At 35.6% G+C, this 18,999-nt stretch overlaps 1 protein-coding gene across 4 annotated transcripts in view; it reads right to left on the minus strand.

Annotated features, from left to right (window-relative positions):
* Window positions 1-18,999, minus strand: part of MAN2A1 (mannosidase alpha class 2A member 1) — a 193,169-nt gene that overhangs the window by 85,121 nt on the left and 89,049 nt on the right. For all 4 annotated transcript variants that reach the window (XM_037529504.2, XM_054688088.1, XM_037529505.2 and 1 more), the window contains 2 exons: window positions 14,602-14,716; window positions 13,303-13,370 (listed from right to left, as the gene is read on the minus strand). In XM_037529504.2, the coding sequence (XP_037385401.1) occupies window positions 13,303-13,370; window positions 14,602-14,716 (183 nt within the window). The remainder of the gene's footprint in view (window positions 1-13,302; window positions 13,371-14,601; window positions 14,717-18,999) is intronic.

Below are 18,999 nucleotides of genomic sequence, written 5' to 3' on the forward strand. Positions count from 1 at the left end.
GATAGCTACTGTAGCACAAGTTCGATCCCCGGTGTGGTGACCCACATGGCACAGCAGACCTCTCCTATCTTGTCTGCTGTTCCCCTCAGCAGTGTATTTCAGTCAATCCGCCTGTTCTGTTACCCATTCTATCTCTGGTGAATCCTCTCACCCCCTGCATCTCTGACCTACACCCCAGTTCTAGTACGCATAAATAAATAAAATAAATTGTTAAAAAAACTAGATAGACATTTCTACTTTGTTTGTTAACCGAATTTTCAATAATCATTTGGAGTGCAGTGTATCTATTCCCAGTGCCTTGATTTTGATATATTGGTACATAGTTACATTTATCAAGACTATTTTTAAATTCTACTTTTAAAAATGTTTTCATATTTGAAAATGTCCTTTTGTTGCCTTCACATTTTGAGTATAAAATGACTCAAAAATCCCGGTCTTATCATCACAGAGAAGCAGCAGTCTAGATTTTGTCCCCTATTATATAACATCTGTCTTTCTTGCATGGATACAAATGTCCTTTTCCTTTTAAGAGTTTCCAAGACGTATGAGGGATGTATCTCTTTTCATTTACATTGCCTAGAAATTAGTTCTTTTCATATATAAACTTCTCAGTTCAGAAAATTTTTCATCATTCACATCTTTGCTCATTAACTGTTCTTCATTTTTTCCCTAAAGAAAATCTATAATTCTTTACTGAAATCTTGTGCCCAAACTTATCATCTTCTTGCTTATTGATTCTACTCATCTTCCTTTCTTCTATGTTCTTGAAAAGAATCTCTTGGTTTTAATTTTCACGGCACTGATACACTCTTTCACAATGAAAACTTCATTCTTCAGTATCATTAAAGAAGACTGTCACACTCCTCCCCAACATCTTTTCTTATCTCACTCCTCCCCATTTCCATATAATCTCACCATGTTTTCAGTGCAGCTTTCTTTTTATTAGACCTCATGATTCAAATTTATAAAGATTCCCAAATAATATTTTTTCTAGTCTCTGTAATAAATCATTTTTTTTAAAGATTTATTTATTTATTTATTCATACAAGCACTGGGTACAGTCAGAAGCGCGGGAGGGTGAGAGAATTCACCAGAGCCACAGTGGAGAACAGAACAGGCAGACCGAAGAAGTACACTGCTGAGGTGAGCAGCGGGCGGCAGGAGAGGTCTGCGTGCCATGTGGGACCCTCCTCTGGTGGCCGGGGAGCAGCCGGGGATCGAACCGGCGCTGCAGAGGCTGCGGGCAGCTTCGCAACCCAGCGCTCAACCGCTGCGCCACCGGGGAGGCCCTGTAATAAATCATTTTAAGAGGTAATATGGCCTTCTGAGTCTTCATGTCACCCCCATTTTTTGTCATTCTGATAGAATTTTTCATAGGTTTCCTATAGCTTCCTATTAACTATCCACATAGAAATAGACATCCATCCAGATTCTGTGTATACTAAAGATACTCTTGGTCATTTTGATTGTGGTATTGGTAGAAGTCCCTCTCTTATCTAGAGTTAGTTCATTTGACCTACAGTGTGCCAGATATTTGCCAGGAGAATTGAAAGCAAACAAGCTCCTTGCCCTCAAGGAGTTAAAATTTTTGCAATAAGATAAAATAAATTAAATCAGTGTTAATTATGTCATAAGTTAGAAGATTCATAGATGGAGAAAAGAGTGAATAACAAGTTCAACATGTGTATACATGCAGCCTGATACATATTGTCAAGAGGCTACCAACCAAGGTGGCTATGCAAATGGTCTTCAGTCTCCTATACCAGCTCTGGTACTCTAAACAAAGAACTTCTTTCTTTAACAAAGGAAAGCATTAAATTCTTCAGGTTCATGGCACTATCAACAGAAATTCCCTTCAGTGGGCACTTCTCTGGATCAAAGCTCTACCATCAGTCCTCCATTTGTTCCTGCCAATTTTGCTTCTGGCAGATTCAGTCTACACATTAGTTGTAAAATGAAAGACATATTGAAAGCCTGCTTTTCAATGTGGTCATAACTGGCAAAAGATTTGTTAACTAAAAGACTTAAATTTAAAGGTGACTTGAAGTTATGTTAAAGCAGGACATCTTTATTTACATGTGCATTAATTTTAATTTATACTCTAGCATAAAATACTTAAATTACATCATTTCTTAATGTACTGCTATAAAAGCAAATGTTTTGCTTCGAATAGGGCACTACTCTTTGGGAGATTTGTGTCATATTTTCTGCATAACACTATGTGTGATAAACTATCAAGTATTTCAAAAACTGGTTTACAGTTTTCTAAAGTAGAAAAATAATTCAACAATACCAAGCAATCTCAGTACAAATGGCTTCTACATCTTTATAATTCCTTTCAAAATCTTTCACAGGCATCTCATCAATATTTATCAGTGACTCACCTTTGCTGAAAATTTTCAAAGCAGTCAACTTCATATTAAAAAAATCCTTCTACATAATTTATCAGTTTAATAAAAATTAATCAAATATGAGAGAACAATAGCAAGAATAACTGGTCTGGAAAAAAATCATTATAATCACACAAATCACTGAAATTCTGGAGGAGAGTAGTGTGCTGCCTGCCAGCTGGTAGCCTGTTAGTGATGTTAGGGTGCCATGGGCACAGAACAGTAATGCAGACAGACTGTTAAGTGGTCTGGATGGTTAGTTAAGTGGAAGTTGGCTAATAGAGATCTTAGTCAGAGAGGACAAAATAGAACAGAATAGCTACCTGTCTGCCTAACAGCCTTAAAAAGTAGTATCCTACATGTAGGAAAAATGTGTCCTTTTCTTTCAGATCATAAAATACCAGAATTTCAAAGCCTTGGTAGCAGGCATTCCAAAAAGGAATAAATCTCAACCTTGCTTTTATTTCTAACTATTGATTAGTGAGTGATTTACACTTTTCAGTCCAGTGTGATGAATTTTTCAGTTTGTGGACATCTTACATTGTGACAATCAGTGGCCTGTCAAACCATGATTTAGGTGTTCCTCTCATCATCTTTTATGTTTCTATGAGTTTTAATAGTAAATTAAGAGTCAATCTCAGGGGACATAGTCACCATCATATAAAAATGGTATTACCATAGGCACTTATATTTCATGTAAGTCAATCTATAGTTGACACAATAATTCAGGAATTAATATTCATCATTTTTCATCTCATAAAATAGGTCAAAATTTTACAGATGGGAGAATACTGTAAGAAAGGTGAAGCCCTTTCATCTACTCCATTCTCCAATGAAACCAGGCAGAAGACATGTTTGTGAAGCATTGATTCAGAACAGCAAATACCAGACACGTTTATTTTATACTGCTATCCAAATACAATTATTACAAAACCAAATCTGGACAGAGAAGTTTTAACATAAAACTAACTAATGAATCTGCTGAAGGAACTTCCAGTACCCTAAGAAACTTTTGGCTATTTAGGGGTCTCCCTAGTGGCACAGGGTGTTAAGCATAGCATTGTGAAGCTATCCATACCCTCCATAGCAGGAGTTTGATCTGCAGCAGACCTCTTCTGTCTTGACTGCTGCTCCTCTCAGCAGTATATTTTAGTCAGTCTGCCTGTTCTGCTCTCCACTCTGTCTCTGGTGAATCCTCTTACCCCCTGCACCTCTGGCCTACACCCCAGTTCTTGTGTGCATAAATAAATAAATCTAAAAATAAAAAAGAAACTTTTAGCTATTTAAATAACATACTATATTTGGCTCAGCCTTTTGGGTAAAACCTCCCTTCTGAAAACATCCCAGCAGATTATAGACAAGGTAAACATGTTCTCAATAATCAGAAATAGTCAATCTCAATCTAGAGGACAATGAACAGGACATAATACCACTTAGATGAAAGTAGATGAAAAAACACAACTACTTTTTATAAGCAATTAATACCTAAACAGGAAAGCAGCTCAGAGAAAAATACAGTAATGAGTATAATTTCATAAATGAACTATGCTATTAACATCTAGTAGACTAGAATAGCTGTTATTTTAAGAGTCTCACATCACCCAAAGCAGTGATAGTGAAGGCAAAGATAAACAGCTGGAACTACATCAAATTAAAGAGCTTCTGTACAGCAAAAGAGACAGTAACCAAAACAAATAGACACCCCACCCACTGGGAGAAAATTTTTGCACACAACACTAATGATAAAGGACTGATCACAAAAATCTACAAAGAGCTGATAAGACTCAACAAAAACAAAGTAAATAATCCTGTCAAAAAATGGGCAGAAGAGCTAAAAAGAAACTTCTCCAAAGAGGAAATGCAAATGGCCAACAGGCATGTGAAAAAAAAAGTTCAACATTACTTGCAATCAGGGAAATACAAATCAAAACTACAATGAGATACCATTTTACACCAGTGAGAATGGCACATATTAAAAAAAACCAGCAACAACAAATGCTGACAAGGATGTGAAGAAAAAGGGATTCTCCTGCACTGCTGGTGGGAGTGCAAACTGCTCCATCCGCTATGGAAAGCTGTGTGGAGATTCCTCAACCTGATAAAGATGGAGCTTCCATCTTTATCAATGGAATTGATGGAATTGATCCAGCAATTCCATTCCTAGGTATTTACCCAAAGGACAGAGAAACATTAATTCCAAAGGGCACCTGCACCCCTTTGTTTATAGCAGCACGGTTTACAATAGCTAAGCTATGCGAAAAACCCAAATGACCAAAAATAGATGACTGGATCAAGAAGATGTGGTACATATACACCATGGAATATTACTCAGCATTCAAAAAAGACAAAATAAGTGAAATAAGCCAGAAAGAAAAAGAAAAATACCGGATGGTCTCACTTATAGCAGGAATTTAGAAAACCTAAATAAGGGACCAGGAAAAAGACTAATTATAATAAAGTAAAAATCAAAACCAACAAACAACTATAAACCAGAGACAAACTACTGGGGGGGGGGACGTGGTAGGAGGGAGTAGGATCAAAACAAGTGGGGTGTAGGAATTGTATGAGGACTATAACCAAGATGAAAATGCATACATTGTGCAAAAATAAAAAATGAGGGGGCCTCCCCTGGTGGCGCAGCGGTTGAGCGCTGGGTTGCGAGGTTGCCCGCAGCGTCTGCAGTGCAGTTCAATCCCCAGCCACTGGTGAGGGTCCCACAAAAAAAAAAAAAAAAAAAAAAATAGGGCCTCCCTGGTGGGGCAAGGGATTCAGCACTGCACTGCGAAGCAATCCGCAGCCTCTGCAGCACGAGTTCGGTCCCCAGCTGGCCAGAGAGAAACCCACATGGCAAAGCAGACCTTTCCTGTCTCGCCGCTACTCCCCTCAGCAGTGTATTTCAGTCTGTCTGCCTGTTCTGTTCCCTATTCCATCACTACCTTGAATTCCTTGGGATAATTTTACAGTAAAGCCCAGCATTTTCAAGAACAGAAAACCTCAATCTTCCTGACTGTCCACATCTATTTTGCCACTAACTCATGTGTAGACATTTCTATACTACTTTTCTAGAAGGCAAGATTTGTGCTTAAATCATTATAATGAATTAGCAACAAAGAAAGTTCATAGACTAATTACCATTATTAACACATTCCCACGCACCTCAAAGAAAACTAGCCAAGCACAGGACTCCAATTTCTCAGACTACACTACTTTGGTTCAAGATGTGAAATATCACTTTGGTCCTGAAAAACAAATATTGTTGCCAACTGTATTTTATAATAAATACTATTGATAGAAACTGAATGGTTCTTTAGAACTGTTTTCCTAGAAAATCCAGTTCCAACATTAACAAAAAAGGCTGTGAGCTTGGTTTCTTCACATAGAACTTAGGTCTAAACAACTGGCATAGATAGTAGATAATTCATTAGATATATTCTGACTTAATATAAAATACATTAATGGTATGGTAACCAACAACAAAAAGTGATCTACAGATTTGAATACCCATAAACTAAGAGATCATTTCCTGAAAAACTATTTTTGACAAGATTGAAAGTAAAAAATATACTCAGGCACAGAATCTGTGTCAATAATGAAAGTCTCATATAAAAATAGGTTTTAGGACCTCCCTGGTGACGCAGGCGGTTGAGGACCGTGCTGTAAAGCTGTCCACAGCCTCTGTAGTGCAGTTCAATCCCAGCTGGCCAGAGAGCCCAGATGGCATGGCAGACCTCTCCTGTCTTGCCCGCTGCTCCCCTCAGCAGTGTATTTCAGTAAGCCTGCCTGTTCTGCTCTCCGCCTCTGGTGAATCCTCTCACGCTCCCACACATCTGGCCTGTACCCCAGTTCTTGTATAGATAAATAAATCTTTTTAAAAAATAAAATTAAAATTAAAAAATAGGTTTTATGTAAACATAAGTTTTTACAAAAACTGATCTGATATGGTCAAGATTTTGGGTTATCTTTTGAACCAAGTCATTCCATTCCGCAAGAATGGAATCTCGGACCTCCCTGGTGGTGCAGCGGTTGAGAACTGGGTTGCAAAGCTGCCCTCAGCCTCTGCAGCACCAGTTTGACCCATGGCTGCTCCCCGGCCACCGGAGGAGGGTCCCACATGGCGCGCAGACCTCTCCTGCCGCCTGCTGCTCCCCTCAGCAGTGCACTTCGGTCCTTCTGCCTGTTCTGCTCCCCGCTCTGACTCTGGTGAAGTTTCTCACCCTCCCACGCTTCTGACTATACCCAGTGCTTGTATAAATAAATAAATAAACAAACAAACAAATAAATAAATAAGTCTAAAAAAAGGGGGAATCTCAACAAAATTAATTCAATAAGACTACATGATATTGCAATGCAACATAATTTTTTTTCAGTTCCAATGGCATGAAACTCATTTGGAATGGCAGTTGTACAAATACTGAGTAAATTCAAAGATCCACTGAATTGCTGTTTAATTTATTTTTACTTGGGGGGGGACGTGGTAGGAGGGAGTAGGATCAAAACAAGTGGGGTGTAGGAATTGCAATAGCAATATAAGTTCAGTGGTATCCAATCTTCAAATGTTAGATGAAAGAACTTTATGGGTGTTACTAGGTTACCACATATTCCATAGAATGGAGATTGTGTTCTACATATATCTGGTATCTGAAGTTTAATATTCTCTTCTATCAATAATGAAGTGTATTTAAACAAGCTTTTATTAAATTCTTATTATTCTAAATATAATGAGCATAGTGGTAGAAATAAATGAAATAGTTCCTAGATGGAAGAAGTTTACAATCTAATGGAATAAATTTTTAAAAATTATACTGACAAAGTAAGTCAATATTTATTCCCACTTATATGAATAAGCAGCTTTTAGTTAATTTAGATGAAATTCTGGGACCAGTATCATACTAGGAAGAGCCTTTCTGTATCTTGAGAGAAACATGAAAGGTATGTGAATTGAGAACTTTGATAGTCTCCAAAGATGACTAATGCCATGCCATTGCATTTGCTTCCTAGACAGGCTTCTCACACAAAGTTAGTGGAAAATAATTCCTTTTTCCTTTAATCATGACTGACCTTAGCAACTTACTTAACTAACAGAATGTAGCAGAAATGACTTCAGGACATTCAAAGCTAGGTCCTAAGAAGTCTTGCTACTTCCATGCAGGTAATATTCTCAGCTTCTGCTGTAAGCAGATTAACAGTGACAGTTACATGTAATAAATGAGGGTCACAGAGAAATGAGAGACAAAAGAGCAAGAAGGCATCACAGTAGTTCAAGGAAAACATGGACAATGGCTTAAATAGGAAAGGAACAGGCAAAGGGTACTGCTACTGACCTGATTAAGTGCACTGACAGCACACAGACTGCCATTCTCAGATCTGGAAACCCAGAATGGAGCAGATTAAAAAGTGGAATGCATAGCACCTCAAGAACTCAAGGGACTGTGACATCAGAAAAAATAAAAAATGATCCAGAAACCACCACGAAAACATGGACTATTACATCTCCCTACAAAATTCATAGATTTGCTATCACAAACAAATACAAAGAAATAGAAAAGAAGTGAAAAGAAGTAGAAATTGAGCCTTAATTAAATAAACACAGATTCAGGGGCCTCCCTGGTGGCACAGCGGTTGAGCGCTGGGTTGCAAAGCTGCCTGAAGCCTCTGCAGCACCGGTTCGATCCCCGGCCGCTGGCGAGAGTCCCACATGGCCCACAGACCTCTCCTGCTGTGCTCACTGCTCCCCTCAGCAGTGTACTTCATCAGTCTGCCTGGTCTGCTCTCCTCTCTGACTCTGGTGAATTCTCTCACCCTCCCGTGCTTCTGACTGTACCCAGTGCTTGTATAAATAAATCTTAAAAAAAAAAATAAAAAAGAAACACAGATTCAGGATGTAAAGAGGTAGGAGGAGATATATAACACAGATAAAAGGTGTCAGCCAAGAATACTATATCCGGCAAGATTCTCTCTATCAGATATGAGGGAAAAATAAAAGCCTTCTTAGACAAACAGAAGCTGAAGAAGTCTGCCAACATTAAACCTCCCAAACAAGAATTGTTGCAAGGAGTGCTTCTTTCTAAAAAGAAGTCCACAGAACTTGAAAATTGAAATAAATAGCTAAATTGAAATAAATAAAATTGAAATAAACAGCAAGAAAAGTAAACAAAATGGCAGAAGCATATCTTCAATAATCACCTTAATGTAATGGACTGAACTCATGAATCAAAAGAAAAGGATTGGATGAGAAAACACAATCCAACTTAAACATAGATCAAAATAGAAGGATGGCAAGCATTCTTTACAAGCAAAAGGTACTCTGGTACGCTAAAACAGGCAAGGACAGTCACACTTAGGCAAAACACATTTCCAGTTATAAAAGTTAACAACAGACAGGAATGGAACACACAGTGATTAAGGGAACACAATATACCAGCGAGGCATAGAATCATAAATATATATGTATCAAACAAGGGAGCATCAATATGTACAACACAACTTTTAATAAACCTGAAAGCAGACATCAACAGCAACATAGTAGTATCAGGGACTCCAGCACCCCATTTGATCAAAGGATAGATCAACCAGACAGAAAATCAGTAGTCTTAAATGAGAGGACAGAACAAATGGGCTAACAGGTATTTATAGGACACTGAAGCTCTTAAAAGCTGAGTACACAATCTTCTCTAGTGCATGGGGATACCATACAGTTGGCCTTAAAATAAGTGCCAATAAATTCACAAGAGGGCCTCCCTGGTGGCACAGGCGGTTGAGCGCAGCTCTGTGAAGCTGTCCACAGCCTCTGCAGTGTGGGTTCGAACCTGCCAGCAGAGGAGATACCCACATGGCACAGCAGACCTCTCCTGTCTCGCTGGCTGTTCCCCTTAGCCGTGCATTTCAGTCAATCTGCTGTTCTGCTCCCCCAACCCCGTCTCTGGTGAATCCTCTCACCCTCCCGCACATCTGGCCTGTACCCTGGTTCTTGTATGCAGCTACTGAATAAATATTGAATAACAAGAAAATCAAAGGAGAAACTTAAAAATACCTACAGACACATGAAAATGAAGAGAGCAGCTACCAGAACCTATGGGATGCAGCAAAAGTATTATAAAGAGAGATGTATATAATACTGGTCTATATTCTTGATAGACCAAAGGAGATCTAAAATAAGTAATCTAACTTTACATTTTAAGGAACTAGAAAAACAAAAGAATACATAAACCAAGCTCTCCTGGAAAAAACTGAAATAATAAAAAAGCAGAAATAAATGAAATAAATTTAAGAGATAGACTGAAAGATCAATAAAACTGAAAGCTGCTTCTTTGAAAAGATCAACAAAATAAATAAAACTCTTGGTAGGTTTACTAAGAGAAAAAGGGAGAAAAATTTAATAACTAAAATCAGAAATGAAAGAAAAGTTACAGAAACCATATCATACATATACAGGATCCTGTCAAGCTACTTAATCTTTATGCCAATAAATTAGATAACCTAGAAAAAAGTGGACAAATTTTAAAAAGTATTCAACCATACATTATTGAATCAGGTAGAAGACCTGAACAGATCATTTACAAGCAGGGCAAAACAATCAAGAATCTCCCAAGAAGACAAAACCATAAGAGGAAATGATTTCAACCAAACCTTCAAACACATACTAGTAACTACCCTTCTCAAACTTGTCCTAAAAATTGAAGAGGGAAAGCTTCCAGATGCATGTTATAGGGTCAACATTACTCTGAAACCAAAAATAGACAAGGATACCACAAAAAATTAAAACTAAGGACCAATGTCCCTAAAGAAAAGAAATTAAAAAACAAAAAAAAAAACACAAAACACAAACACAACAAAATCTTAGCAAACTGAATCCAACAATACATTAAAAGGATCATACATCCTGACCAACTGGGATTTATTTCTGAAATGTAAGGATGTCAACGACTACCACTATTCAACACACTATTGGAATTCCTGGTAGAGCAATTAGACAAGGCAAAAGTATAAAAAAAATCCAAATTGAGAAAGAAGTGGTAAAGCTATCACTATTTGTAGAAGACATAACATACATAGAAAAATCTAAAGACTCCATTAAAAACTATTAGAAACTTACAATGAGTAAGTACAACAAATGGGAAAATACGAAAACAATATACAAAACCAGACTGTGTTCCTATATGCAAGCAACAAACTGGAAAAGAAATTAAGAAAATTACTCCATTTATAATTGCATTAAAAAGAAATACATAGAAATAAATGTAACAAGGGAAGCAAAAGACCTATACAATGAAAACTAAAAGACATTATAAAAAGAAATAGAAGACACAAAGTAATGGAAAGAAATTCCCACTCATGGATTAGAAGAACTCGCAGTGTTAAAATGGCAATCTTTCCAAAGCAATATGCCAATTCAGTGCAATCCATCCTACCAAAGTAATATACCAATACAATGCATAATAATGTTTCAATGGCATTCTTCAAAGAAACAGAACAAATGTTAATGACATTTATATGGAACCATAAAAGACCCTGAATACCCAAAGCAATTCTGACTGAAAAAAAAAAGGAAGTTCTACACTTCCAGACTGCAAACTATAGCACAAAACTATGGTATCCAAACTGCATGGCACTGGGCCTCCCTGGTGGCACAGGGGTTAAAGTCTCAGCGTTTTCAAGCTATCACCAGTTACTGTACATGATTTCATCCCAGGCCAGGTAGCTAACCCACATGGCACAGCAGACCTCTCCTGTCTTGCCTGCTGCTCTCCTCAGCAGTATATTTCAGTAGATTCACCTGTTCTGCTCCCCACCTTGTCTCTGGTGAATCCTCTCACCTTCCACACCTCTGGTCTAGACCCCAGTTCTTATGTGCATAAATAAAATAAATCTTTAAAAAAAAATTGTATGGCACTAGAGTGAAAAAGACACACAGACCAATAAATAGTACTGAGATTCCAGAAATGCACCCACATTTATATGGAAAGTTAATTTATGACAAAAAAGCCAAGAGAGTACAATGAAGAAAGGAAAGTATGTTCCAAAATCAGTTCTGGAATTGAACAGCCATAAGCAAAACAAAGTATATATTAATAGTGTACGCCAAACACAAAATTTAATTCAAAGTAGATTATATACTGAAATCCCAAAATACATAGAGAAAAACAGAGGGAAAATACCCAGTGTTATTAAGTGATGTCATTGGGAACTTGACAAAAACAGCAAGGGAAACAAAAGGAAAAATAAATGGGACTACATCAAATTAGAATGTTTCTGTACAAAAAAAGAAACTATGGTGAAAACAAAAAGACACCCTACTGAATGACAGATTTTTGCATATCACAAATCCAGCACAGGGCCAAAATCACAGATCTATAAACAGCTCCCACAACTCAACAAGGGAAAAAAAATAATCTAATCCAGTGGCTGAATTATTACTTACTACTGGTTGAGACTAGACTGCATACAAAAAAGACACAGAGCAAGTCTCTCCCTCTAACCCATTATAGCCCCATCCCCATTTCATCCCACCCACCCTAATATGCACTCACTGGAAAAAGTGGGTGGGGATAGATAATGAATACTTGTAAGAAGCATAAGTCATGCTTACAGACAGCAAAAACAGAGATCTTCCCTCACCAAAATAGGAAAAGAAAAATAAAGCTAATATGAGGATTATACCAAAAGCCAAACAGATTTACTGATACCACAGTTTGTTAGGAACACAATATTTAATAAAGAACATACAGCTCCAAATTCTTCAAACTCTTTCTTATTTTAACACAGTGAAAACATTATGTAACTTTATAACTGATTATTCTTTCAGTAACATTCTTTTGTTCTTACTAAATTTGGCAATATGAGGACTTTTAAGACTACAGCAAGACATTACACTGAAGACTTAAACTTTCTGGCCAAAAGAAAGATTATTTATGATATCTTTAGTATTATTTTAGTGCCACTTTATTATTTCTTTAGTGATACTATATATTACTAAAAAACACTTGTCTTCTTTTTATAAGGTACGAGCTGAATATTTACTTAGTGGAAAAATTTAGTCAGCTAATGCTTCAGTTTAAGCTTTACTGAAATCTCAGCTTCATACCAATTGTAAATCTCATGTTAATATTGATTTCATTTATTTTTACATAATTTTAACAAAGTCTATCTAGAGAAAATCATGAATTACTTTTCACATTATTCTTTAATCCTATAATTTGTATATTAGCTTTCTCTATTTAGAGAGTAAAAAATTGTATTACAACAGTACACTGTATATCTAGGTACAATAGATACTGACCAACTGCTATATGGTGGTAAAAACAGATGATCTGATAGTGAAATGCTTGCCAATAAAAACAAAACTTTTTTTTTTTTGTAAATTAGAGGCAATCACTAAGTAAAAGTCCCCTTTTGTAGGTTAGTTGAACACTTTGAACACTTTCCACTTTCTTTAGCATAAATCAATAGTTCTAAAAATGAGAGAATCTGACCAACACAGAAACAGTTATCCAGTCAACAATTTACATGAACCCTATTTTCTAATAATTAAATATGTTCCTTTATTTAACAAATAGAATTGGATATTAATGAAACTGCAGTAAGTAAACTAAAATTAATCACAAAAGAACATAATCTAATTATGTAATATTAAAGAGATGGATTTCTTTTTATCATAAAGTGACATATTTACCATATCTTATCAAATATCTGTAAGAAATATTATATAATAGTTATTAAACAATCAATGTAACAAACACTGATAGCATAAAGATAAGAGTTATGGGAGAAAATTCATTTGTTTAGAAAATCTTCTGAAGCAAATTGACTAAATAAAATATCCCCGTCGAAATTTCTGGTGTCTAAAAAAGAGAATTAAGAAAAAAAAAGTCAAGCGAGAAAAGCAGTAAAAGTTTATAAGAAATTATATATTTACCTTGGCTCCGCACTCAGACTTATTATATTATTTTGTGGCAGAGAACTTTGGGACTTTTGTTTAAAATCCTACGAAAATGAACAAAGATTTTTAATTTACTTTTAAAACTTAATTTCAAAATCGGCTGTACAATACAGTACTGAGCAAAAAATCTTAAAAAGGGCACAGCAGAAAAAAAATCCTCTTTACAGTACATGAAAGTTTAAAATAAGAAATTCTTACATGTGCACATGTATATTTAAAATTAAGTATATTCATTACAGAGACTGCAGTCCATAATGGGTAGTTGCAATTCAGAACTACATAGATCAGTGTTCTAAAAACATTTCACCAAAAAAGCTTTATTACTCTGCATCATGCTTCGTATCTTTAAGAAATTGGTATCTAGTGCATGTTTAACATGAACATGTATAATTCCGATTTGATTATAAAAATCAATATATGAAAATACTGAAGCTAGATAATAACTCCATACATGTAAATTCAAATTCCATATATGTAAAATTTTAATGCCTATCATTCCCAATAGTCTAATGATAAATTGCATTTTTTAAATATCTGAGTTGTCAAGTAGACGTGTAAAGAGGGTTGCAATCAACCACATTTTCAACTGTTCTTGACTACAGAACTACATGCTCTTCCTCTCAGAGCACTTTGTGTTACAATTAATCTCATCTGATTCTATTAACGACATAAGTCACAGCAGATGCTATGATCCCATTTTACAGATAAATGGATAAGGGCTCTCAGCTAGATATTAAGTAATTTTTTCAAGGTCCATTATACAAGTTGGCACAGAGACTGATACAAATACCTATCTCTTATTTTCTCAATCAGTGCTCTACTTTACACATTTTCAGTACTGCCCATAGCATTCTTCAATTCATTCTCAAAACAGAACATAATTTAGGACCATTCAAATTGAAATTAAGAAGAAGAGATTATGGATTTACAAAAGTTCAAATATCAAGGGGCCTCTAATTAAAATCAGGTGAAATAAATAAGTCCAGTTACCTTACAATATAATTTTCACAATGTTCTAAAAACCTTTTTTTCACATACTTTGAAATAAGTTTATTTTATTTTTATGCTAAGATTTAATGAATGCCATAAATCATATGCAGGACACTTACACGAAGGAACATAGATGTTTTTCACATAATACAGTAAGCTCTTTCAAGTAATGCACAAATAACCTTATTTCAATGTTTATATTCATTAAGCATCTAACCTCCTTTTCCAATCCAAGAATAAAGGAATGATACATTTTAATACTGATTATAGAAGATATCAACAAACCATGTCTAGGAGGGTATCAGAAGAGAATAAGTCATACGAGCGCTTATCCTTCAAAATAAGAAGTAGTGCAGAATGTCCAATTATCTTCTTCAAACTCAATAAGGAATGAAAGAGCCTATAAAGAAAAAATTTGACTAGTATGAGAAGTAATTCAAACATTTGCAAATGGTATTTTCACTATTAATAATTGCCAATTCACCATTAACTTCATTGCACATTCACAGATTAAAACTTACAATAAATATATGACAAATTAACTCTCTTATACAAGAACTAAGTATGTAGAAAATATTGGATAATAACAAGAATTCACTATTAAGAATTCATTTGAAATGTAAAATTTCAGGCCTCCCTGGTGGCACAGGGGTTAAAGACACAGTGCTATACATGGCCCAGAAGACCTCTCCTGCCTCGTCTGCTGCTCCCCTCAGCAGTGTATTTCAGTAGATCGCCTGTTCTGCTCCCCTCTTTGTCTCTAGTGAACTCTCTCGTGGCCCCCACAACTCTGGCTTATACCTCAGCTCTAGCATGCATACATAAATAAATGTTTAAAAGACATAAAATGTAAAATTTCCTGGATACCTGAAGCACACAGAGTTTGTCAAACTTCTTATGCTTTCTATGACTATCAAACCAAATCAATAGAACATCTAGCATGGTCATCCCAATAGCTTTACAGCATTCTACACAAAGCAATGCTTTCATGCTTTACTTCGGGAAAAGTTTTAACAGGGGTTGAAAAAATAACAAAAGAAGACATGAGTTTAAATTCTCATTCACAAGAAAATTCAATCAATACACATTTCAAAAAATTTAAATTCATGAAAAATTGAAATAGTTATTGAGTTTAGGTTCATGTTCATGTTCAAAAGATATAGGAGGGCCTCCCTTGGTGGCGCAGGCAGTTGAGCACCGCACTGTGAAGCTGTCCACAACCTCTGCAGTGCCAGTTTGATCCTGGCCGGCTGGTGAGAGTCCCACATAACACGACAGACCTCTCTTGTCTCGCCCGGGAGCCTCAGCAGTGTATTTCGTCATTCTGCCTGTTCTGTTCCCTGCTCTGGCTCTGGTGAATCCTCTCACCCTCCCACGCATCTGGCCTGTACCCTGGTTCTTGTATAAATAAATAAATCTTAAAAAAAAAAAAATAGGAAAAGGAAGTTTTCCACATATCGGTATAATGAAACTGTCTTTGTCCTTGTTACTTTTCTTCATCACTGAAACTGCTAAATATATTTTTATGTTTGAGGAACCAGAGGGATACAGATAAATCAATTGATTCAAGATCAATTCTGGAATATAATCTTGAACATTGCCAGCTGCTGCTGAAGTAATACACATGGGAAAATAACCTACTTTAAGTTTTTTTCCTTCAAGTTTGATTTTTTAATTTTTTTTAAATTTTAATATTTATCAATTTTTTTTACACTTTTTAGATAATTTGCTTCCCCCCACCCCCTTCAAGTTTGATCTTTTTAATTAAGGTTTTAGAGAGCAGGCATCCCTATGCATCTATTATACTGATAGGAACATATACTTTTCCCAACAAAAACTTTTTTGGATGCCTAAAAAGATATTTTTGCCAGCATGAACTAATAACAGCAAAAGTGTAAAAAACAGCGAGAAATAACTTCTTCTTGCAGAAGATTAAGATTACTTTCAAAGACCTAAATGATCACAATCAAGAGTTTCTAATTAAAAGCATTTATGTATAAATCTATATCTAATAGTATTAAAATCTTACCGATTTGAGTTCAGGTCATCTTCCAGCTACTTTCTCTTTCTCAGTTTATTCAAATGTCTTACTAGAAGATAACAATATACTAAAATACTGTATGAATGAATACAGTTCAATTATAGAAACAAGTCCCTCAATATAAATTTATTTTAGTTATCTACAGTTATATTTATTAGGCCATCTGAATCTGCAGAATAAAAGTCATGTTTTCCATCAGCTGAATTTGTTTTTATGTATTTTATGTATTTTAACCCTAATTAAACTGAGTGAATACCATAAGTCAATGTTCACATCCTAAATGCACACACAGCTTTCTAACAATATGAGCACTAAAGAGTTGCATAGCATTCCCTCCAAATGCTTTCTCTGGATGCATAAAGCTGTTTTGTTTAAAACTAGGCTAAACTTAACACAGAAAATAAGTTTTGGAAACACTGAGTAAAAGAAATTTTTTGTTTCAACATTTTATTAATGTCGGATTTCTCTGAGCCTCTATTTTCTATCATGCCCTCTTTCTACTATTATGGAATAGTTCAGGGAACATTATCTAAGAATCAGACTTCTAGCCTGTTATCATTATTGACATTTAGTCATCATATTTGTCATTCAATAGTTTGATCTATGGTAGGGTGCTCAAAGTTACCTACTTTGTTAGTTTTTCTCCTTCATTAATTACAATTTATGAATTGGCAGAATTCTGAATCTTTACTTCATTATTTCTTCTCCTCCTCCACAGATACATTATCCAAAGCTGAACATCTAATTACAAACACTATCCCAGTTTGATTCATTTTTTTATAACATGATTAGAATTAACTTCCAAATATACCATGTATATTCCTGCTCTGCAGTTTATAATTATATATAAGTATTGGATCTACAGCTGAGAGCATGACTGTAAGAGTCACCCTTAGATGGCAGGTTTCTTTCATATGTATAAAAATATAAATACATTGTTTTGGGTTGCTATTACCAGTAGTCAAATGTAATCCTTAACTTATTTATTTGTTCGGAGACATTTCTTTCTACATCTGAATAAATTACTGAATAAACAGTAATCAACATTCCAATAACAAAAGAATACTCAATGCTAACTGTCTCTTTGTTTATAATTCTCTAACTTGTGTTTTGAAATTTCCTACTTAAAATATCTGCGCTAATGACTTGATAATTGTTTATGACTTTACAATGAAGTGTGAAGTGCTCGCAAAGCATATTTACAAATGTCAAGTACAATTTGAGAATTAGTGTGCCTTTTTTCTGTAAGATATGAGTTTGTGCAGGAATATATTTACACACTAAATGCAATATAAAAAAACAAAAAGAACTAAGGAGACAGGCATCAGAAAAGATTATGAGACAGAAAATGTCCCGTAGCAAAATCTCAATGACCTACAGTCAAATCTCTTTCAGTACAGCAATCAGATAGAGAACAAGTAGAGATGCAGAAGAATGACTTCTCTACTGCCTCTTAGGAGCTCTACTGTGGTTTGATTCTATTAGTCTCACTTTTAAATTCCCTCTAAACCAAGTAGATAGGAGGAGGTAAAAAGGATAAATGGAGGCTCTGAACTTACTAACAAAAATGCTTTCTATGGGGAAAAAAACATCATTATCACCCAGTGAGTACTTTCCAATGTAAGTCTAAAAATCAAAGTATAACCTTCAGTAGGTAGATGCCAAATGTATTTGTTTACACATAAGGTGAAAAAATATTCAAAATACTACCTCAAATATATTTTTATATTTTTTTATATTTTTTAAGATTTATTTATTTATTATTTATTTATTTATTTATACAAGCACTGGGTACAGTCAGAAGCGCAGGAGGGTGAGAGAATTCACCAGAGCCAGAGCGGATAGCAGAACAGGCAGACTGACGAAGTACACTGCTGAGGGGAGCAGTGGGTGGCAGAAGACGTCTGCGCGCCATGTGGGACCCTCACCCGGCAGCCGGGGATCGAACCTGTGCTGCAGAGGCTGTGGGCTGCTTCACAACCCAGCGCTCAACCGCTGTGCCACTGGGTTGGCCCTATTTTTAATATTTTATTTTATATAGTTCTTACATCATTTTTCATTTTTGTACAATGTAAGCACTTTCATTTTGGTTATATATCCCATGCAGTTCTGCCCCCCTTATTTTGACCCTAATCCCTCCTTTCCCACGCCCACTCCCCAGTAGTGTGTCTCTGGTTTACAGCTGCTTGTTGATTTTTATTTTTTCTTTATTATAATTAGCCTTTTTCCTGGTCCCTTATTTAGGTTTTCTAAATTCCTGCTATGAGTGAGATCATCCGATATTTTTCTTTTTCTTTCTGGCTTATTTTGCAGACCATGATTCCTTCCAGCTACATCCATGTTGCTGCAAATGAAACATTAATTCCAAAGGACACATGCACCCCTATGTTTACAGCAGTACTATTAGCTAAGCTATGGAAACAACCCAAATACCCAAAAATAGATGACTGGATCAAGAAAATGTGGTATATATACACAACGGAATATTACTCAAATATATATATATTTTAAACATGTTTTTTTTTTTTTTAAAGATTGATTTATTAATTTACAGAAGAACAGGGGTACAGGCCAGATGCACGGGAGGGTGAGAAGATTCACCGGAGACAGAGCGGGGAACAGAACAGGCAGAATGACGAAAG

Source organism: Talpa occidentalis, unplaced genomic scaffold (assembly GCF_014898055.3).
Source record: "Talpa occidentalis isolate TD23 unplaced genomic scaffold, MPIMG_talOcc4v2.1 talOcc4.6, whole genome shotgun sequence".
NCBI lineage: Eukaryota > Metazoa > Chordata > Mammalia > Eulipotyphla > Talpidae > Talpa > Talpa occidentalis.